The 22,926-nt window shown below is 55.5% G+C and overlaps 1 protein-coding gene across 1 annotated transcript; it reads left to right on the top strand.

Annotated features, from left to right (window-relative positions):
- The first annotated feature begins 9,901 nt into the window (after positions 1 to 9,901).
- Positions 9,902 to 14,972, top strand: NPW (neuropeptide W). The gene is made up of 2 exons (XM_064152694.1): positions 9,902 to 10,422; positions 14,496 to 14,972. The coding sequence occupies exons 1-2, from the start codon at positions 10,018 to 10,020 to the stop codon at positions 14,529 to 14,531; spliced, it is 441 nt and encodes a 146-aa protein (XP_064008764.1). The 5' UTR covers positions 9,902 to 10,017; the 3' UTR covers positions 14,532 to 14,972.
- Positions 14,973 to 22,926: the final 7,954 nt, after the last annotated feature.

Below are 22,926 nucleotides of genomic sequence, written 5' to 3'. Positions count from 1 at the left end.
GGGAGAGGCAGGATCCTTAAAGCCTAAAAGAGAAGCCCCATGCTGGGAAGCAGAGTTGCGTTTAGAGGCATTCATAAACATCAGCCTAGGGAGAGAGTTTTCTTTAGCAGCAGCTTGTTGGAGGAGGAGAGCAGGGTAAGTGCAGCCAACAGAGAAGCTAATCCCTTGATGGGAATTCAGAGGAGCTGGTGTTGGGGGGGGAATGAAATGGCATCAGCACCAAGCTGCAAATTCCCAGAACAGGATGAGGACCTCCAGAGAGCTCTGTTTCCAACCAGCATTACAGGAGCTCACATCAGTGGAGAGCAGCAAGAGCTCCCTGGCTGCTGGTGCCCCAGTTATTATATGAGGCAGGAGAGCTGGTGCTGGAGCATTACTGCTCCAGGCCTGGAGCTGTTGGAGACCAGGCTGGATGAGGCCTTGAACAACCTGGTCTGACAGAAGGTGTCCCTGCCCATGGCAAGGGGACTGGAAGTAGATGATCTTTAAGGTCCCTTCTAACCTAAATCACAGGGGATGGGGCAGCTGGAGTGGAGCACAGAGTCATGCTTTGGGCAGGGTGGGAGACTCAGGGGTGTCTGTGGAGCTGAGCTGGGACCAAATCTTAACCACACTTAAAGAATCACAGCAATCACAGAATCACTTCCTTGGAAGTGACCTTAAGATCACCAAGTCTAACCAGAACCTAACATCTGCCTGCACAGGACTCTTAGACCATGTCCCTCAGCACCTCATCCAAATGGCTTTTAAATACCTCCAGGGGTGGTGACTCCACCCCTGCTGCAGGCAGCCTGTTAATCCAAGCTGGTCCAGCATCAGGGTTGGCAAACCAGCCTTAGCCTGGTGATCTGGGGGTGCTTTTCAAGCAAGGGGCACATTGTCCTCCCTGGTTTTATGTTCAGCAATGTTAGGGCTCAGAAAGGGGGAGAGGTCAGACAGCAAATAATGGATACTTGTTGGGGTGCAGCTCCCAGCCAGGGTCCTGCCAGCCCCATCCATGCTGCTCTGAATGGTTTGATTTTCTTTCCTTCTGCTGCTGGATTTTGGGGGAGGTGAGGGGTGTCAGTCACCTGCAGGGACTGGCCAAAGAGCAGAAAGAATGGCATGTGGGACACTGGGCTTTTGTCAAGGGTCAGGGCTGGGCTGGCCACTGGATGACAAAGGCTCTCTAGGAACCCTTCTGCTTCCCAAAGGGAAGAGAAAGGGAAGAAGGGGAAGAGATTGATGAGGTGGGAAAGGATCTAAACCAGCTGGGATGGGAGTAAGAACAACCAATGAGATCAAGACAAAGAGAAACAAACCTGTATGAAACCCACCCCCTGATGGCAATGATGGCACCACTGGCACCACTGATGCTGGGAGCAGGCACTGGGGAAGTCCCAGACTGGATTCAGAAGGAGATGGGAAGTGGATTCAGAAGGTAGCTTCTAGAACTGAATTCAGGAACACAGAGATCAGGATGGAAAGCAGAAGGGACTGAGTCCTCCTGGGACCCCAGGCATTGAAGAAGAGCCTTGACCCTGGTGATCCCTCAGCTTCCCCTGAAGATGCCATCCATGGGATGCAAGCCCTTGTTGGGCAGCTGGGGGGTCACCTGTCCTGTCTGCTCCTCCCTGCAGCGGTGCCCTTGGTGGGCAGAGGAGCAAACCTCAGGCAAAGCCTTCCTGCAGCCCAGCCCTGGGCAAGAACTCTCTCCATCAGCTTCTCTCTGCTGTGCAAACCTGCCCTGAACTGCAAAAACTGTCACACTGAGCAGAAACTGAGCTGAGAAGTCAAATCCCTGAGCAGAATCAGTTCTGGTCTAGCTGAGACCATCACAACATCCTCTTGTAGTGCTGTGTGTCCTGCCAGACCGTTCCAATCTGTTTAATTCTAGTTGTAGCACAGGGGCAGGGACAGGCCTGCTCACATTGCTCTTTTTTGATAGCTCAGACACAGCTACAAAGACAGCTTTTAATCCAGCAAAGTGCCCATGCCAAGGCAAACATGCTCCACCTGAGCAGATGCACTTACAGACAAGTGTTGTTCTTATCTACATGCCTCAGAGCCTTCTGCTCCAGTTACCTGACAGGTCTGTAATTGCTGTACAACAGAGCCTCACCCAATTCACTTTTGGGGAAGCAGGAGAGCACTTGGGGTTTGAATGGGCTTCGGTGAAGAGATCTCAGAGCTGTCAAAGAGAAGATTTATTTCACAACTCCTCCTTACATGCTTCAGATCCCAGCCAAAGACACTCCTTACATCACACAGATGGGTGTTAGCTTGCTGTTGTTGGTGTAAATTGCTTCCAGGAGACAGACTGAAAGTTCAGTTCTGAGCTTTCCCTTCCAAGAGAGACAGGGAAGTGCTGGAGAGAGTCCAGTGGAGACTACAGATTTGAGGAGGGGCCTGGAGCATCTCTGTGAGGAGCAAAGGTTCAGAGCCCTGGGGCTGTTGAACCTGGAGAAGGCCCAGAGGGGATCTGAGCAGTGCTCAGCGACAGCTAAAGGGTGAGGGGCAAGATCCAGGCTCTTGTCAGTGGTGCTCAGCGACAGGACAAGGGGCAGTGGCACAAACTGGAAATCAGAAGGTTCCATCTGAACAGGAGGAGAAACTTCTCTGCTGCAAGGGTGCTGGAGGCCTGGAGCAGGCTACCCAGAGAGGTTGTGGAGTCTCCTTGCCTTGGAGAGCTTCCAAACCCTGCTGGATATTGTAATCCTGGGCAAGCTGCTGTGGGTGCCCTACTTTAGCAGGGGGCTGGGACTGGATGGCTCGAGGTGAGGAGAAAGTTCTTCACTGAGAGAGTGATTGGATACTGGAATGGGCTGCCTGGGGAGGTGGTGCCATGGTCTAGCCTTGAGCTCTGTGGTAAAGGGTTGGACTTGATGATCTATGAGGTCTCTTCCAACCTTGGTGATGCTGTGATCTTCAGAACCCTACTGTGCTGGGATTCTGTGATTCTGTGAAGCATGGGCAGGAGGGAGCTGAGGAAGCTGCTTGCATTAGTACAGCCCTTTGGTCACATCTTGGTTTTTAACTCCTGCATTTTGGATTTTTGCCTTTGCTGCTTCCTTGCTGCTCCCATAAGGTGAGCACACCACAGCCTCCTGCTGTTCCATGCTGTTATGCCATGTCCAAGCCACTCTGTGTTTCAGCCCTTGAGATGCTTAGAGCCTCTCTTGGTACAGTTGCAGCTCTTGGAGGCAAAACACAGAGCTGGTTGGCTGGGTGATGAGATGGCTTCTGAGGGTTCACCCAAGCAGCCCCACCAGAGCCAGATTCTCAAGTTAATGAGTCATGGAAGAAGTGAAGGTTCAGAGCTCTGTAGCTGGGGAGATGATGGACTTACTTCATTAAGCTTGGATGGGTTGGGACCTGTTAGTGGTAGTTAGGTGGGCAGTGAGAGAACCTGGGTCTGTGTGAGGTTCAGTTTTGGTCTCAAATCAATGATTCACTTATCCCCTTGGTTTGAAGTGGGAATAATTCCACCGACTCAGCTGGGCACGGTGGAGCTTCATTATTGTCTCTAAAAGGGCTTTGAAAACCAAAGTGATCAATGCCTCGAGAGTACCTGTGATTAGTAAGCTGGGTGTTGTGTGGCAAGCTCAGCTGCAGAGCTGGAAGGAAAAACAGCGTGGTTTGGCTCCATGGAACTGTGCAAAGGTATCACCAGGCTGGCAGGGAGTGTGTGTGTGGGGGCGGGGGGTAGTGGTGGGGGTTGTCTTCAACTCGGAGCTAATGGAGCCATTGTTTGAAGTGAAGGTTTCTGCTGCTCTGGGTGTGACATTTGCAGTGCTCTTTGTTCCATTAGCAAAGTGGTTTGAGAGAGTTCGTTCTCCTTTGGAGATTTCCCTGCTTGCTGTTTAACTGCCACGGGGCTGGACCCTGGGAAAGAAAAATTAGTGCAGGAGGTTAAAATTAGTAAGGAATGAGCTGGATCTCAAGGTGAAAGAATTAATTTTGTCACTGTAATAAGACAATTTGTAGCATCGGGAAACACCACTTAAGTGGTCCCTCATTCAAAAGAGGTCGAGAGGGAATCTTCTCAGTGCTGATCACTGTGAGGAGCAAAGGCTGAGAGCCCTGGGGCTGTTGAGCCTGGAGAGGAGCAGCCCCAGAGGACATCTGATCAATGCTCAGCAAGACCTCAAGGATGGGGGGCAAGAGGAGCAGCCCCAAAGGGGATCTGATCAATGCTCAGCAAGACCTCAAGGATGGGGCAAGAGGAGCAGCCCCAAAGGGGATCTGATCAATGCTCAGCAAGACCTCAAGGATGGGGGGCAAGAGGAGGGGGCCAGACTCTTGTTGGTGGTGCCCAGTGACTGAACAAGAGGCACTGGGCACAAAGTGGAACCCAGGAGGTTGCATTTGGAGAGAAGGAGAAAATTCTTTGTTGTGGGGGTGCTGGGAGCCTGGAGCAGGCTGCCCAGAGAGGTTGCGGAGTCTCCTTGTCTGGAGAGCTTCCAAACCCAGCTGGGCATTGTGACCCTGGGCAAGCTGCTGTGGGTGCCCTGCTTTGGCAGGGGAGTTGGACTGGGTGATTCCCAGAGGTCCCTTCCAACCCTCACCATGCTGGGATTCTGTGATTCTCTTACAGAGCCACCAAAACATGCAGCAGCTTTCTCCTGGAGTCAAGGTGTGTCTCGGCTCACAGTTTGAAACCCTAATTTGTTTGTATCAGCCACAGCTCCTTTATTCCAGGGGAAGAAAGGAACAGCTTTTAACCAGCATGTTCTGAATCACTGGGGGAAGGAATCGCTCCCTAAGATGAATTTGTTACCCCAGGACACACTCTAGATGCAAGGCAGTGACAAAGGTGGTTGTTATTCTGGGGACTATCTGCCTGGGGTGCTGTCACCAGAGGACCCAAGGGACCCAAGCTGCTTGGGTCCCACTCACTAAGTGGCTCATCCCCACTCTTTAGCAAAACACTCTCCTTGTGATTCACCTTGAGAGCTCAGTGGTGGGCTGGGGGCTTGGAAAGCATCAGGGGGTGCTGAAGCCACGTGTGTGGCAGCAGTGTTTTCTTAACGTTAAGGCTTCATGCACTCCTGGGTTGAAGAAGTTCAAGAGACAGGAAACTGCTAGAGAGGGTCCAGTGGAGGGTATGAAAATGATGAGGGGGCTGGAGCACCTCTGTGAGGATGAAAGGGGAAGAGAGTTGGAGCTGCTCTGCCTGGAGAAGAGAAGGCTCCAGGAGACTTTCTGGTGGCATTTCAGTGCTTAATGGGGACAATCAGAAAGCTGGGGACAGACGTCTGAGCAGGGCTTGTTGTGACAGGACAAGGAGCGATGGTTTGAACTGAAGAGAGATGCAGGCTGGAGAGAAGGAAGACATTTTTGATCCTGAGGATGGTTGCCCAGAAAGGTAAGAGATGCCCCATCCCTGGAACCATTGCAGGTCAGGTTGTCTGGGGCCATGAGCAACCTGCTGTAGTTGCAGATGTTCCTGCCGGCTGCAGGGGGTTTGGATTAGATAACCTGGAAAGGTCACTTCCCACTCAAACCTGCCTGGGATTCCATAATGCTATGACAGCTGCCTGCAGCAGCACCAAGCTTTGCACTGCCTGGGAGGGGATGGGCAGCAAAACCCATCCCTGCTCCAACCTCTGACTTCAGCTCCTTTGGTATTTGTTGTACCTTCAGCTGATTTCCCATCAGTGAATCCTCTTTGAGCTGCTTTGTGCCCATCTCTCTGAGGCGGATCCAGGCAGTCTCCAGGTGAAGGACCCCAGAGCAGGAGTCTCCTTTACTTGGTCAAACCTATCCTTTGCTTGTGTGGCCTCTGGCAACTGGCTTGGCCACTCTGGACCTTGGTTTCCCCTAAAGCAGGGTGGTCACAGTCCCCTAAAGCAGGGTGGTCACAGTCCCCTAAAGCAGGGTGGTCACAGTTAAGAAAGGAAGCATCAGTTCACAGAGTGCTGCCCAACCTGAGGCAGGTTCTCACCAGAATCATAGATTCCTAGAATGGCTTGGGTTGGAGGGGACCTTAAAGGTCATCCAGTTCCAACTCCCCTTGCCATGGGCAGGGACACCTTCCACTAGAGCAGGTTGTTCAAGGCCTCATCCAACCTGGACTTGAATACCTCCAGGGAGGGGCCATCCAGGGCAGCCTCTTCTGGTGTCTCCTCACCCTCACTGTCAAGGATTTCTTCCTCATCTCCAGTCCCAGTCTCCCCTCTTCCAGCTCAAATCCTTTGCCCCTTGTCCTATCCCTGCAAGCCCTTGTCAGAAGTCCCTCCCCAGCTCTCCTGTATGCCCTTCAGGTACCGGAAGGCTGCTCTAAGGTCTTCCCAGAGCCTTCTCTTCTGCAGGCTGCACAGCCCCAATCTCTCAGCCTGTCCACAGAGGAGAGGTGCTCCAACCCTCTGAGTGGATGAGGTTCCTCATCCAAAGGGATGGGTCCTCCACCTTCTCATCCTGCTCCCACAGGGAGCTGCTGTAGAGGCCAAATGGCCCCAAAGTGTCATGTCTAGCATGAGCATTAATGACCAAGCATGGAGAGGGACCTCATCACAGCTCTGGCCTCCTCAATTGCTTTGTTTTGCTGCTCTGCTGGGCTGCTAAAAACCTTCCAATAAACAGCAGAGGCATGGTAATAAACCCGGGGAAAATGCTGCCATTAAACCACGCCAGCTTCTTTTTCAAGTGCCTCTTTCTGGGACATCAAATTCATTTAGATCATTCTCAAAAGCCACAAATCCTGGCTGGGTGCAGTAATGTGTGTGGTGGGAGGTGAGAGCACAACAGGCATTAAATCAGGGAGAGAGTCTGACAGCAGAGCTTCATTGCAGGGGTTGAAGACATGATGATGCCTCCAGCTCCTCAGCCCAACCTCCCCCCTCCCCCCTCTCCACCAACCTGCTGGGCACTTTTCAGGCTGAAACTCCACTCCATGCTTTGGGATCTTAGCTTTGAGCTATGGTGGAGATGGCAATGGTGAGGCCACACTTTGAGGCTCGGCTTCAGCTTTGAGCCCTTCACGCCAAGAAGGGCATTGAGGTGCTGGGGAGTGTCCAAAGAAGAGCAGTGAAGCTGGTGAAGGATCTGGAGAGCAGATCTGGTGAGGAGCAGCTTAGGAACTGGGGTTGTTTAGTCGTCTGAGGAGAGACCTCATCACCCTCCACATCTCCCTGAAAGAAGGTTGAGATCAGCTGGACCTCGCTTAGGCAAACCCAACCCATTGCAGTTGATGGAAGTGACCCCAAAAAGGCTGAAATCTTAATCTGATGGGAGCCTGTGGAAAATGTTCTTAGGAGCTTTGCTCAAAGGCTTTTTATCTACCAAAAGAACCAGGATTTTGTTCCCCTGGGGGAATTGTGGTGCAAAGAGCATCTCAGAAGAGCACAGTGTGAGGTGTCCACGGTGCTTGCAGGAACAGTGGCTTCTGCCAGGGGAATGGGAACCCTAAAGTGCTGGGTTAGCTTCTTGGAGTATAAATAGCAGGAGACAAATGGCTTCTCAGCTGTCTCGTGTGAGAGGTGCTTGGAAAGATTTGGAAGAGGAAAGATGCCCTCTGCTCAAGATCCAGAGCCTCCCTGTATCAGCCTCAGGCGTGGGCAGCAGGTGAAGGGGTGGTGGATTCTGACCCTCTGCTGTGCTCTGCTGAGACCCTACCTGCAGTGCTGAGGCCAGCTCTTGAGTCCTCAGCACAGCACAGGCAGGCACCTGTTGGAGTAGGGTCAGAGGAGGCCACAGCAATGCTGGGAGGGCTGGAAGCCCTCTGCTGTGAGGCCAGGCTGAGAGAGCTGGGGCTGTTCAGCCTGGAAAAGAGAAGGCTCCAGGGAGACCTTCTGGTGGCCTTTCAGTGCTTCAAGAGGTCAGTCAGAAAGCTGAGGACAGACTTTTGAGCAGGGCCTGTGGTGACAGGACAAGGGGTGATGGCTTGAGCTAAAAGAGGCAGATCCAGACTGGAGAGAAGGGAGCAGAGCCTGTGGTGACAGGACAAGGGGTGATGGCTTGAGCTAAAAGAGGCAGATGCAGACTGGAGAGAAGGGAGCAGGGCCTGTGGTGACAGGACAAGGGGTGATGGCTTGAGCTAAAAGAGGCAGATGCAGACTGGAGAGAAGGGAGAAATGTTTTGATGCTGAGGGTGGTGAGAGACTGGCCAAAGGTTGTCAGAGAGGTGAGAGATGCCCTATCCCTGGGACTACTCCAGGTTGGGTTGTTTGATGCATCTGAGCACCTTGCTCTAGTTGCAGATGTCCCTGCTGACTGCAAGGGGGTGGGACTGGATGAGCTTTAAAGCTCCCTTTCCACCCAAACCAGTTTGGGATTCCATGAAGGATCTCCCAGCTCCTTGCAGACACAACAGACTGGCTGTGAGCAGGAATCACTCATACTTTGGGAGGAGAGAGTTCAGTTCAGTTCCTGGAGAGTTTCTCAAGCTGACAGGTTGTTCAAATTATGCCAAAAATACCCAGAGAAGAGACTTCAGGCAGATCTCTAGGAATGAGAAGATCTTCCAGCCCTGGTGGGAAGGTTGAGCCCACGCTGGAGCATTCACTGCAGCGAAACAGAAGCTGCTAAACCTGAGTGTTTGCTCAGGAACAGGGGCAGAGGAGGAAAAGTCTTCTCCAAGCAGTGAGAACTGAGGAGGAGAAGGAAAAATAACAGCTTTGCATGGAGTGAAATAGACCCAGCAGCACCTGTCTGATGGTGAATGGGGCTCTGGTGACCAGGGAGGGGTGGGATGGTTTGGTCTCTGTGCTGTGCCGATGCCATTTGTTAATGGCTCTATACATCATGGAAGTGGTGAGTCTGTTCCTGATGTCCAGAGCACTCAAAGGGTGACAAAAATAGCCCACCCATCAATTATCTGCTCACTGAGAGGTGGTAACTCAGCTTCCTCCTTACTGGAAGCCTGGATGCTTCCAAGAAGTTGGGCTCTGGGTGAGTTGGACTTCTGGGTCTGGTTCATTAATAGATGATCCATGCTTGGCATGACTTCCAGCACTCTGCTCCAAAAGGACAGCATCCCCTTCTCCCCAGATGGGAATTTCACTTGCTCCCAGCCTTCCCAGAAGAGGACAACTGTGGGGCTCTGCACTGACCATCTCACACTTCCCAGTGGCCTACACCTCCCCACCTCTTAGGTCTCCCCATATCTTACACCTCTCCATACCAAGGTCATCGAGTCCAACCATTAACCCTACCCAATCAAGTCCACCACTAAGCTGTATCCTCAAGCAGCACATCAACACCTCCAGAGGGGAGCACTCCGCTGCCTCCCTGAGCAGCCTGGTCCAATGCCTGATAACCCTTTCAGTGAAGGAATCGTTCCTCATGTCCAACTTAAACCTCCCTTGGGACAACCTGAGGCCATTTCCTTCTTCTATCACTTGTTCTTTGGTTGCAGGGGGGGAGCTGGGGGCCATGGGGAGATGCTCAGGGTGGGAAAGGGGATCTTCAGGGCTGAGAGGGATGCTCAGGGCAGGAAGAAGGATGCTCAGGACTGCAGGAGGATGCTCAAGGTTGGAAAGGATGCTTGCAGCTGCAGGAAGGATGCTTGGCAGGGGCAAAAAAGGTTGCTTGAGGCCATGGGGAGATGCTTGGAGTAACAAAGAGGGTGATCAAGGCTGGGAGGGATGCTTAAGGATGCTGAAGGCTGGGAGGGATGCTCAGAGGAGATGCTCAGGGCTTGGAGGGATGCTAAAGGATGCTAGGGAATAATCAAAGGCAGAAAGTAGGATGCTGGTGGCTTGGAGGGATGCTCAGGGAATATGCTCAAGAGTGTTCAAGGATGCTTGGGAAGTAATGGAGAGGATGCTGACATCCCGGGGGGAGGTTACAGGAGGAGGGCAGAATGGGGGTGGTGTGTGCAGTGGAAGCAGCAGGGAGGAGGTACGGGGAGTCGGGGTGGGGGGCTACCGGGGAGGAGCCGTTGCGGAGCGAGGTGGAGCGGGGGGGCCTCCCGACAGCGCTATAAAGAGGAGGAGCTCGGATGAGGGGCAGCCTTAGCTGGGGCTCCCCGGGGCCGGGGTGCACCTCTGTCTGCCCGCACCCTGTCCGCATCCTGCCCGCCCAGCTCCCGGTACGATGGCGAAGCGGCGGCTGTCGGGGGGCGCCTGGGGAGCTCTGGTGCTGCTGGGGCTGATGCTACCGGCAGCCCCGACGTGGGCTTGGTACAAACACGTCGCCAGCCCCCGGTATCACACGGTGGGACGAGCTTCGGGGCTGCTCATGGGGGTCCGGCGCTCCCCTTACCTCTGGCGTCGGGACTTACCGGCAGAGCCCCCCGCCAACCGGCCCGGGGCAGCCGCTCCCGCAGCCGCCGCTGCCCCCCTACTCCAGCCGCCCCCCGGGCGCCCCGCCGGGGACACTCCGCTGCCTCCGTCCGCTCCCGGTCGCCTCCTGCAGAGGCTGCTCCGGAGGGGATGGGGATGGGGAGGTCCCCGACCGACCCCCGCCAGACCCCCCCCGCCAGGACCCCGCGGAGCTCAGGTAAGCGAAATCCCAACGGGAGGGTGGGCAGGGGGCGAGGGAGCAGCGCGGAGGGCTCAGGGTGACTCTGGAGCGGGGGCAGGCGCTGAGGGCAGGGTTTCAGGGATGCATGGAGCTTTTCGGGGGGGGTCACCAGGTAAAGGGAGTGCATGGATCCTTGCGGGGGGTTCTGCCAGGTCACTGGAGGTGCATGGAGCCATGGAGGGGCAGGGGCAGCTGTGGGAATGGCTCTCACCGGGTAACGGGAGGTACACGGAGCCTGGGAGAGGCTTCAGGGGTGCACAGAGCCGTGGGCAGGGTTTCAGCAGGTAACAGGGGGTGCACAGAGCCTTTGAGAGGCTTCAGAGGTGCACAGAGCCTTGGGCAGGGTTTCAGCAGGTAACAGGGGGTGCACAGAGCCTTTGAGAGGCTTCGGGGGTGCACAGAGCCTTGGGCAGGGTTTCATCAGGTAACAGGGGGTGCACAGAGCCTTTGAGAGGCTTCAGGGGTGCACAGAGCCGTGGGCAGGGTTTCAGCGGGCAACAGGGGGTGCACAGAGCCTTTGAGAGGCTTCGGGGGTGCACAGAGCCTTGGGCAGGGTTTCAGCGGGCAACAGGAGGTGCACAGAGCCTTTGAGAGGCTTCAGGGGTGCACAGAGCCGTGGGCAGGGTTTCAGCGGGTAACAGGGGGTGCACAGAGCCTTTGAGAGGCTTCAGGGGTGCACAGAGCCGTGGGCAGGGTTTCAGCAGGTAACAGGGGGTGCACAGAGCCTTTGAGAGGCTTCAGGGGTGCACAGAGCCTTGGGCAGGGTTTCAGCGGGCAACAGGAGGTGCACAGAGCCTTTGAGAGGCTTCAGGGGTGCACAGAGCCTTGGGCAGGGTTTCAGCGGGTAACAGGAGATGCACAGAGCCCTGGGGGGGCTTTGGGGGTACACTGAACCTTGGGCAGGGTTTCAGCAGCTACCAGAGGGTGCACAGAGCCCTGGAGGGGTTTGGGGGTACACTGAACCTTGGGCAGGGTTTCAGGAGGTCACAGGGAGTGCACAGAGCCCTGGGGGGGCTTTGGGGGTACACTGAACCTTGGGCAGGGTTTCAGCAGCTACCAGAGGGTGCACAGAGCCTTGCTGTGCTCTCCCACCCCTCAGACACTGAGGTTTTGGGGTGCTCTCAGCAAGGAGCTAGGCTGCCCCACAGCATCACACAGATGTGGGGAGCTGCCCCCCCCAATAGCCGCATCACCTACTGCAGCCCAGCCCTGGCTGGGGGGCTGGAGGGGAGGGAGGGGAGCAGCTCCAGTCCCAGGGGCATTACAACCTGTCACTGCTGTGTCAGTGGCACTGCTCAGCCTGACAGGTCCCCACTGCCTTTTTAAGCCTGGACCAGAAGGTTTTTGTCCCTCCTCCCCGTGGGACTTGTTTGGGGCACTCTGCCCTTTGGCTTTAGGGCAGCAAAATGAGCCAAACGATTTCTGTGCCACTCCTTTGCTCCTTGTGGGACACAGCTGCTGGTGCTAGGAGGGGGGCCCATGTGATGCCAAGGTCCTCCTAGCATAGCTCCTCCACAGGACCCCTCTGCCTGCCCACTCAGGGCTCAGCCAGACTGCGTGGGACTGGCTTAGGGCTGGATCCAGCCATGAAATCTCATTCCTCTGATGTAAAGCTGGAGGCAGCATCCAGCTGAAGTCGACAGAGTCTTTTAGCTGCTGGATCAGCCTCTGAAACATGTAGCTCTATTCCTCCCCCCCATCCCTCTGGTTTTTCAAAGGAAATGTGGCATTCATAGCTTTTTGTGAAGGCCCAGACAGGTCAGCCCAGCCCTGGGTCATGCCTCTGTTGTCTTCTATCTTCCCACATGCTGGTACCCAAGCAAAGCTGTCCCAAAACCATGGCTGGGACTCTGGGCATGCAGATGTGAGGGCATCTGGCTGATTCCACAGCCAAATTCCATGCAGCAGCCTCCCACACAGGGTCAGGGCCTATTTTTGTGTGGGTGGAGGAGGTTTCTCTGCTGAGCCTGCAGTTGCCACAGGTCAGATCTGAGCCCACAGAGGACAAAATCATAGAATCATTAAGATCATCCAGTCCAAGCATTGAGCCAACGACACCATGGCCATTAAACCATGTCCCAGAGTGCCATGGCCACAGGTTTCTTGAGCACCTCCAGGGATGGGGACTCCACCACCTGCTGGGCAGCCTGTTCCTGTGCCTGACCACTCTTGCAGGAAAGAAATTGTTCCTAATCATAGGATCATAGGATATTAGGGGTTGGAAGGGACCCAAAGAGATCATTGAGTCCAACCCCCCTGCCGGGGCAGGACCATACTATCTAACACAGATCACAGAGGAGCACATCCAGACAGGCCTTGAATGTCTCCAGAGAAGGAGACTCCACAACCTCTCTGGGGAGCCTGTGCCAGTGCTCTGTGACCCTTACAGTAAAGAAGCTCCCTCTTGTCTTGAGGCAGAGCCTCTTTTGCTGCAGCTTACACCCATTGCTTTTTGTCCTATCCCAGGGAGCAGTGAGCAGAGCCTGTCCCCCCCCTCCTGGCAGCCTTCAGATACTTATAAACATTTATCAAACCCCCTCTCAGTCTTCTCTTCTCCAGACTAAGCAGCCCCAAGTCCCTCAGCCTCTCCTCATAAGCCATGCCCTCCTGTCCCCTAGTCACCCTCATAGCCCTCTGCTGGACCCTCTCCAGCAGATCTCTGCCCCTCTTCAACTGGGGAGCCCAAAACTGAACACAGTATTCAAGATGAGGTCTCAGCAGGGCAGAACAGAGGGGCAGGAGAACCTCCCTTGATCTGCTGGACACACTCCTCCTACTACACCCCAGGAGCCCATTGGCCTTCTTGGCCACAAGGGCACATTGCTGTGCCATGGGTAACTTGTTAGCCACCAGGACCCCCAGGTCCCTCTCCACAGGGCTGCTTTCCAGCAGATCACCTCCCAGCCTGTGCTGGTGCAGTTTGTTACTCCTCCCCAGATGCAGAACTGTGCACTTGTCCTTGTTGAACCTCATCTGGTTCCTCTGTGCCCAGCTCTCAGTCTGTCCAGGTCTCTGGATGGCTGCACAGCCTGCAGCTGGATCAGCCAAGCCTCCCAGCTTGGTGTCCTCAGCAAACTTGCTGAGCAGACTCTGTCTGTCTGTGCCCTCATCAATGTCTCTGGTGAAGATGTTGAACATCTGGACTGGCCCCAGCACTGATCCCTGGGGGACACCACTGGTCACAGCTCTCCAGCTGGACCTGGCACCATTGCTCACCACCTTCTGAACTCTATCTTGCAACCAGTTCCTAACCCACCTCACTGCCTGCTCTTCCATCCCACACTTGCTCAGCTTGCTCACTAAAATGCCATGGGAGATGGTGTCAAAGGCCTTGCTAAGGTCAAGGTGGACTACATCCACTGCTCTCCCTGCATCTACCCATTCAGTTATGGCATCCTAAAGTGCTGTCAGGTTAGTCAAGCAGGACTTCCCCTTGGTAAATCCATGCTGACTACTCCTGATAACTTCTTCTCTTCCAAGTGCCTTGAGATGCCCTCCAGCAGGAGCTGTTCCATCACTTTTCCAGGGATGGAGGTGAGGCTGGCTGCTCTGTAGTTCCCTGGAACCTCAATACCCAACCTAAACCTCCCCTGGTGCACCTTGAGGCCATTTCCTCTTGTCCTGACACTTGTTCCCCAGGAGAAGAGACCAAGCACCACCTGGCTGCAGCTTCCTTTCAGGGAACTGTAGACAGCAGTGAGCTCTCCCCTCAGCCTCTCTTTCTCCAAGCTGAACAACCCCAGTTCCTTCACCTGCTGCTCACCAGCCCTGTACTCCAAACCCTTCCCCAGCTTTGTTGCCCTTCTCTTGCCATGCTCCAGCACCTCAGTGTCATGCTTGGAGTGAGAGGAACCCACACGAGCTGGATTCCTGTGGCAGGTTACACTTAAAATGAAGCTGGGTATAGAAATACCTGCTCCCAAGTCATGGGTATCACAACTGAAGTGCTGGATGGAGGGGAAACCTGTTCCCACATGGGGAGAGAGGTGGTAGCAAGGCCTGGGTGTGCAGCAGGATGATCCAAAATAACCCAGCTCTTCTCTTTTCAGCTTCTCCAGCTTGAAGACATGGCCCTGATCCACTGAAGAGCCACATCAGAGATGTTTGAACCGCTGGAGGAGCACCAGACTGCCCGAGGTGGGAACCTTCACCCTGGCTGGGGAGGAAGAGCCTCATCAGTGGATCTCCTGGTACCTCTCTGAACCTGTACAGACAATGACATTCCAACAACAACAACAACAAAAACCACCAACAAACCAACTAACAAAACCCCACCTCATTTTCTCGTGGCCACTGGCCAGGGGCAGTGGCAAATTTCATCTCGTTTTCAGGTCAGCCTAGTGCTACAGACTTGGGGAGAAGAAAAGAAAGAGGGAAGAGGTTTGGTTTGGTCCATTTGTTGGGGTTTGGGTTTTCTTTCCTCCAGGTTTCTGTACTTAGCTCGGTTTGCACCCATGAGACAAACGTGTCCTGCCTTTGCTTCCTAGGAGCCTGCCCTCATTAAAATGAGAATTGATCGAAGGAAAGTCTGACTTCCTCCCGCGGCTGTGCTTTGGCGGTTATGGTAAAGCACAACCTGGGACAGCTTCCCACCCGGGTGGTTGCTGCAGCTCTTGGGTCACTCCCAGCTTCTTCTGCCGTGATTGAACTCCTCGAGTTTCTTTGGCGGCTTCAAGGCAAATCCCTTTTACTGCCCACCAGGGAGTTACTGCCAGGCAAGTGCCAACTTAGCTGACAAAGTCAGAAATCTTTCCTGGCCTGGGATGAACAAAAGCTCTGCAAATCCTCCTTGATGTGGGGGTTTGTTTGTCTGTGTAGAGCTTCCTTTTAAATCTCTGTTCTCCCAGAACTCCAGCATGGTGAGGGTTGGAAGGGACCTCTGAAGATCATCCAGTCCAACCTCCCCCTGCTAAAGCAGGGCACCCGCAGCAGCTTGCCCAGGATCACAATATCCAGCAGGGTTTGGAAGCTCTCCAGATGAGGAGACTCCACAACCTCTCTGGGCAGCCTGCTCCAGGGCTCCAGCACCCTCACATCTGCTCCTGTTCAGGTGGAACCTCCTAGGTTCATTTGTGCCCCTTGCCCCTTGTCCTGTCCCTGGGCCCCATCCTCTTACCCCTCACTCTATCTCTTACTGAACATTGATAGATGCCCTTTAGAGCTGCTCTTCTCCAGGCCTAACAGCCCCAGGGCTCTCAGCCTTCCCCCCCCCCAGAGATGCTCCAGGCCCCTCAGCATTTTTGAAGCCTCCCCTGGATGCTCTCCAGTAGTTCCCTGTCTCTCTTGAGCTGTGAAACCCAGAGCTGGCCCCAATACTCCAACTGTGGCCTCTCTATGGCAGAGTAGAGGGGGAGGAGAACCTCCCTCGACCTGCTGCTCACTCTTCTTCATGCACCCAATGGAAGTGGCAAATGACTTAAATGCTAAAAAAAAGTTGTCTCCATTAAAACAGGAAGAAGCAGAAGCACATGGTAAAGGTGTGCTGGAGCAGGGGAAGGTGTGCTGGAGCAGGTGAAGATGTGCTGGAGCAGGGGAAGGTGTGCTGGAGCAGGTGAAGATGTGCTGGAGCAGGGGAAGGTGTGCTGGAGCAGGTGAAGGTGCTGGAGCTGGTGAAGCTGTGCTGGAACAGGTGAAGGTGTGCAGGATAAGATGAAGATGTGCTGGAACAGGTGAAGGTGTGCAGGAGCAGGTGAAGGTGTGCAGGATCAGATGAAGGTGTGCTGGAACAGGTGAAGGTGTGCAGGAGCAGGTGAAGCTGTGCAGGAGCAGATGAAGGTGTGCTGGAACAGGTGAAGGTGTGCAGGATCAGATGAAGGTATGCTGGAGCAGGTGAAGGTGTGCTGGAACAGGTGAAGGTGTGCTGGAGAATGTGGGATCTGAGCAAGGAAACAGAAGGCATCAGCTGCTAAGTCCAGCTCCCTGGAACTGCTGCCCTCCTGCACGCCAGTGCTGGTGGATTTTGCAGATCTGGCACAAAGAAATGTTTTCACCTCTCCTCCATGAACTTCCTGACCTTGCCAAGCCTTTGCCAAGCCTCACCAGGAGCGGGGCCAGCAGGGTTTATGTTGCTTGTGGGTTTGATTTGTAGGAAACAAAGTCCTCATGGTCAGGGGAGCTGGACACACACTGAGCCTTCCCTGCTGCTGTCCCTTACATTTGAGAGATGCTATCACCTCTCAGCACATCTCGAGGAGGACTTTGGGTGCTGCAACACATGGGGGCTTGTTCTCTCTCTCTGCTGATTAATCAATCATGGAACTGTTGATGTTGGAAGAGACCTCTGAGACCAAGTGCAGCCACTCACCCAGAGCTCACTACCCCACTGCCCCTTGTGCTGTCACTGAGCACTACTGACAAGAGTTTGGCCCCATCCTCTTGTTCCCCACCCTTCAGCTCTTGCTGAGCATTGATCAGATCCCCTCTGAGGCTACTCTTTTCCAGGCTCAAGGCTGCTAAGCCACCACCACTAACCCACATCCCTCAGTGCCACTTCCATGCATCCTCTAAACACCTCCAGGGACAGTGACTCCACCACCTCCCTGGGCAGCCTGTTCCAGTGCCTGAGAGCCCTTTCTGGGAAGAAATTGTTCCTAATACCCAACCCGAATCTGCCCTGGCACAACCTGAGGCCATTCCTTCTCCATGTCCCCTCTCCCTTGCCTTGCTTTTCCAACCCTTACTGTTGGCTTGGTGCTGTGTGGTGCTCGGGTGGGCTCAGTGACTCACGGGTGCCAATAACCCATTAGGCAGCTGCACTTGAGAGGGTCCATGTCTGGCTGGCTGCCAGTCAGCCTGTGGAGTAGCCACCCAGGCAGATCGTCCCTCTTGATGCAGGGAAGGGAGAAAATGAGGTGGAGAGCACAAAGGTCTGCTCTTCACAGGAGGGTGCACAAATGAAGGAGTCTGTGCTGAGAGCCAGCACTCGAGTGTCTGCTTCCACCCTGCCCTGGCAGAAAGTGGCACTTGTGAGTGCCAATCACTGGGGCAACACCGGTGAGACACTCACTTGACTGCCAGCCCTTCACTTCTCACCTTCTAACAGCGTTTTTCCTGTGAGTAGCAATGAGCTGATTCCCCAGCACGGCCATTAAATCATTTCCTTGGTGCTCTCAGCTCTCCAGAGGTGCCAGCCTTCCCTGGAGGTTAACAAGGTGGGAATTGCTCTCTTCTCCCAAGGAACACGGGACAGGACAAGAGGAAACAGCCTCAAGTTGCCCCAGGGGAGGTTTAGGTTGGACATGAGGAACAATTTCTTCCCTAAAAGGGCTGTCAAGGCCTGGCCCAGGCTGCCCAGGGCAGTGGTGGAGTCCCCATCCCTGGAGGGGTTTTAAAGCTGTGTAGATGTGGTGCTGAGGGCCATGGTGTAGTGGCAGCCTGGCAGTGCTGGGTTGGTTAATGGTTGGGCTTGATGATCCTAAAGAGCTTTTCCAGCCTAAAGCATTCTGCCCTTGTACAAAAGGGCAGAGAGCCTGAGGAGATGTTTAGTGCCCATTCCTGCCCTGGAGCAGGATGCAGCCATCCCTGATGGGTGCTCATCAGATACCTTCTCCCCACAGCGCCTTCTGTCCTGCTCACTCCAGAGGAGTTGTGTGCCTGGGCCTTGAGGACCCAATGTCTTAGACCATGGGGACCTTCTCTCCTGGCCTCCATGAGTGCCCCAACACAAAATGCAGCCCCAGGGAGCAAGGTGCAGGACAGGATTCTTGGGGAGGATGCTGGGTCCTTGCCCACCACAGGCTGGCTTCACAGCTGGGAGTAAAGCAGGAGGGACAAAAGCTCTTGGGGGGAACATGGACAGGCCCAGCACATCATCTCCTGGTCCTTTTCAGGGTCCTGGGGCCCCTCTGGCCCCTGTGGAGCAGCTTTGCGTGGGGCAGCTGCAGCCATGCAGGGTGATTCCTGGAGTCTCCTTGGGTTTGGGGAGATGTGGGGAGCTTGTAAACACCCAGGTGGTGATGAGATGTGTTACACCTCTTCTCCTGCCGTGTCTCACCAGGTCAGTGAGGCTGGGGATGGTGGGCAGGGTGCGGGGGTGGGGGTGGGGTGCCAGGTGTGCAGCGGCTTTGCCATGCCACCTTGTGGCCACATTGATGCCAAGGGCTGGGCAGCTGCAGCAGGGGGGAGGATGATCCTTGCCTCCACGTCTCCATCCCTGCCCCTTGCAGAGTGGAGAACTCTGCCCATGTGTGGCCCTCTGTCTGTGTGGTCCCAGCCAAGACTTTGAGTCTGGGAGGGGAAGGAAGCTCTGAACTAAAGGCTGTCCTGGTACTCTAGGTCTGGATTAGGGCAGCCCAGAGATGGGGATGCTCCTGAGTTCCCATAGAGAACGTGCAGGGTTTGCAATAGAATCATCACAGAACGGTTTGGGATGGAAGGGACCTCAGAGACAATCCAGTTCAAATTCCCCTGCCATGGGCAGGGACACCTCCCTTTAGACCAAGTTGCTCAAGGTCTCATCCTGCCTGGGCTTAAACACTTTGAGGGATGAGGCACCCACAACATCCCTGAGCAACCTGTTCCAGTGTCTCGCCAGCCTCACTGCAAAGAATGTTTTCCTAATCCCCAGTTTACATCTCCCCTGCTCTAGTTTCAAACCATTGCCACTTGTCCTGTCACTCCAAGCCCTAATCAAAGTCCCTTCCCAGCTCTCCTGTAGCCCCCTTCAGGTACTGGCAGGCTGCTCTGAGGTCTCCCCAGAGCCTTCTCTTCTCCTGAACACCCCCAACTTTCAGCCTGTCCCCATAGGAGTGGTTCTTCAGCCCTCTGATATCTTTGTGGCCTCCTCCAAAGCCTCTCCAAAAGTTCCATGTCCTTGTGTCAGGGACTCCAGAGATGGGTGCAGTGCTCCAGGTGAGGTCTCACCTGAGCAGAGGAGCAGATCTAGCTGCTGGTCCAGGCCCATTCCCAAGGTACTGTTTGGGAGCTCTGTTGTTCCAGCAGCACCAGCCAGAGCTCTCCAGAAGTGCCAGCCAGGCTACCAGCAGTGCCAGCCAGAGCCCCAGCAGTGCCAGCCAGAGCTCTCCAGCAGTGCCAGCCAGGCTACCAGCAGTGCCAGCCAGAGCCCCAGCAGTGCTAGCCAGACTGCAAGCAGCGCTAGCCAGAGCTTCAGCAATGCTAGCCAGAGCCCCAGCAGTGCCATCCAGAGCTCCAGCAGCTAATGAGCCTTTCCCAGACGGGGTAAGCCATCACCCAGCCCACCCATGCCAATGGACACGTTTTGTTCCAGTCCAAGAGGCAAGCAAATCCCAGGGGCTGTGGTGGGCAGGAAGATGTCCCACCCCAGCCGAACACAAGGCAGCTCCCTTTCCTTTCCTTCCCAGCTCCCTAGCCTCTCCTAGGGGAACAGCAGCACCAGTCCAGGCAGCCAGGCACACTGGGAATTGGGGGGTTGGTTTAGGCAGCCTCTGGGACAGGAACTGGTAGCACTTGGAGAGCTGCTATGAGCTCATGGGGGGGCTGGACTGTGCACACACACAATGGCTGCAGGACTTCTGCCCGCACCAGGAGGAAGAAAACTCCCCAAGGAACTTCCTCCTTCAACAGCTCTGCCCTGTAGTTGTTCCTTAATCCACCAGGATCATAGACTCATAGCATGGTTTTGGCTGGAAGGGGACTCAAAGATCATCTAGTTGCAATTCCTCTGCCACAGGCAGGGACACCTTCTGCTAGACCTAGCAGGAGATGCAGGCTTCATCTAACCCAGCTTTGAACAATTCCAGGCTTGGAGCCTCCACAGCTTCTCTGAGGAACCTGCTGCAGGCTGCAGGTCCAAGCCCCTCTCTGCCAGGAGGTTGCTGTTGGGTGCAGTGGTGGCTGCAGATGGAAAGTCCTTGGGCAGTGCCTTGATAGTCCCTGGGACGGCCCCAAGTGCCCCTGCAGAGGAGCCGGGGCTGTGGGACTCAGCACTGAGCTGGATCCCGTTCCACCAGGCTGCCCACACCCTCACACTGATAGCACCCAAGGGAATTGAGTGAGGCTGGAGATAAGGGACAGGAGCTGCCGGAGATAAGGGGATCTCTGCGCCTGCGGCTTCGCCTATCTCCAAGCTCTCCTGAGGGCTGATAAGGCGATAGCAGCCTAGAGACACGGGCAGAGATCTCCTTGGCCAAGCTGCGGCATCCCAGGGTGTCCGAGGGGAAACACCAGGCTGGGTCACCTGCTCCCTCCAGTGGGTGTCCTCTCAGGTGTCCCGAGGGTGATGCTAAGGCCACCCTGGAGGTGCATCCCCAGTGCTGACTGCACACAGGGCTGTATTTGGGGCTGTCAGGGCACCTCACCTGCTGTGGGCATGTAGCAACAGGAGTGGAAGTCACCTCCTCACCCTGTGCCAGCACTGCCCTGTCTGCACTGCCCAGCTGAGCCTGCTCCATGGGCATCCTGCTGGGCCCTGTACCCATCTCCTGGGGGTGTGCACATCCCATGTGCACTGCTGGGGACAGTGGTGGTGCAGCAAAGATGTAATGTCCTCTTGGAGTCCCCTTCAGCCCCACTTTACTGCCTCCTGAGTCGTGAGATGCTGAGCTACAGGCATCTGCCCAGGCCTGAGCATTTCCCCTGGATTGTTTTCTGCTGGATATTTTAGAGTCTAAAGCAGAGGGCTGGTGAAGAGCAGCCAAGGGAACTGGGGTGTCCAGCCTAGAGAAAAGGAGGCTGAGGGGAGACATTCTGGATCCCTACGACTCTCTGGAAGGAGATGCAAGCCAAGTCAGGGTTGGTCTCTTCTCCCAAGGAACAAGTGATAGAGCAAGAGGAAATGGCCTCAAGTTGCCTCCAAAGAGGTTTAAGTTGGACGTGAGGAACAATTTCTTCCCCCAGAGGGTTGTCAAGGCCTGGGCCAGGCTGCCCAGGGAGTCTCCACCCCTGGAGGGGTCTCAAAGCTGGGTAGATGTGGTGCTGGGGGGCATGGTTTAGTGGTGACCTGGCAGTGCTGGGGTAAGGGTGGAACTCCATGATCTGAAAGGTCTCTTCCAACCCAAACTATTCTGTGACTCTGTGTTAATGCCTGCAAGAGAAAGCAGAATCGGTGGGCCAAGAAGGTGCTCCGGGAACGGTCCCAGCTCTGCCAGGCTCCCCTGGGTTCGGGGGTGGTATCCAGGGCTGGACATGCCTCTGAAAGTCCAAGCCTAGGACACAGCTGTCACGGCATTTCCCAAGCACCGTCACAGAGCAGCCGAGCCCCAGCTCCCCGGGGCGCTGTGACTGCAGCGGAGCTGGCAGCAGCCTCATCCCCCTGCGCCTGCAGCCCCCGAGCAGCACCGGCGGCGCCCCCCGCCCCGGCAGCGCCCAGCGCTGGGCTGCGGCTCCCCCTGCTGGCCCCAGCGGCGCTGCCTGCGCCCGGCCGCAGCCCGCAGCGGCGCCACCTGCCGCCCGCCCGCCTTCTTCTGGCCCACCTTCTTCTTACCCACCTGGCCACTGGCAAGGAGCCCATGGGTGCATTCCTGCCCGGGGGAGTCCCCTCTGCCCTGCTGCCCTGCTGCCCTGCTGGCGCTGCACCGCCAGCCTCGCCCGGGCTGGGTGCTGCTGGGGATGGCTGCTCCTGGACGTCACAGAAACACACCACTAACCAGGCTGCAAAAGACCTCTAGGATCAGCCAGTCCAACCTATCACCTAACACCTCCTAATTAACTAAACCATGGCACTAAGTGCCCCATCCAGCCTCCTCTTCGACACCTCCAGGAGCGGGAACTCCACCACCTCCCCGGGCAGCCCATTCCAATGCCAATCACTCTTGCTGTGAAGAGCTTCTTCCTAACTTCCAGCCTAAACCTGCCCTGGTGCAGTCTTAGACTGTCCTCTTGTTCTGTCACTGGGTGTCTGGGAGAAGACACCAGTCCCACCTGGCTACAGCCTCCCTTCAGGCAGCTGCAGACAGCAATGAGCTCTGCCCTGAGCCTCCTCTGCTGCAGGCTGCACACCCCCAGCTGCCTCAGCCTCTCCTCACAGGGCTGTGCTCCAGGCCCCTCACCACCCTTAGTGCCCTTCTCTGGACACGTTCAAGCACCTCAGCATCTTAAACTGAGGGGCACAGAACTGGTATGGCCTAACCAGTGCTGAGCACAGGGGCAGAATGACCTCTCTGGTCCTGCTGGCCACACTGTTCCAGATACAATCACCTTCCTGATAGAATCATCCTCTGGTTGGGAGGGGGGAGTGAGCTTGAAAGCCCATCTAGTCCAACCGCCCTGCAGTCAGCAAGGACATCTTGCAACTAGGGCAGGGTGCTCAGAGCACTAAACAGCCTGATCTGGAGTGGTTCCAGGGATGAGGCATCTCCCACTTCTCCAGGCAACTCAGAGATGGGTACTCCTGGGGCTGGCTGCTGCTGGGGCTGGGTGCTCCTAAGGAGAGATGCTCCCAGAGCCAGCTGAAAGGCTCAGTGCAGCTCTTATATCCACATCTTTGCTGTGGCAGGAGCAGTAGAACACAAGTGTGGCATCAGCACCAGCATCAGCTGCCATCTGGCTCAAGAAATGAGCTGC

Source organism: Pogoniulus pusillus, chromosome 13 (genome assembly GCF_015220805.1).
Source record: "Pogoniulus pusillus isolate bPogPus1 chromosome 13, bPogPus1.pri, whole genome shotgun sequence".
Classification (NCBI taxonomy): Eukaryota; Metazoa; Chordata; class Aves; order Piciformes; family Lybiidae; genus Pogoniulus; species Pogoniulus pusillus.
This window is presented reverse-complemented; position numbering and strand designations above follow the sequence as displayed.

Coding starts and splice junctions, on each gene's coding strand:
- NPW (XM_064152694.1), top strand. CDS start 10,018: ATGGCGAAGCGGCGGCTGTCGGGGGGCGCCTGGGGAGCTCTGGTGCTG. Junction 10,423..14,495: donor CAGGACCCCGCGGAGCTCAG/GTAAGCGAAATC, acceptor TTCTCTTTTCAG/CTTCTCCAGCTTGAAGACAT.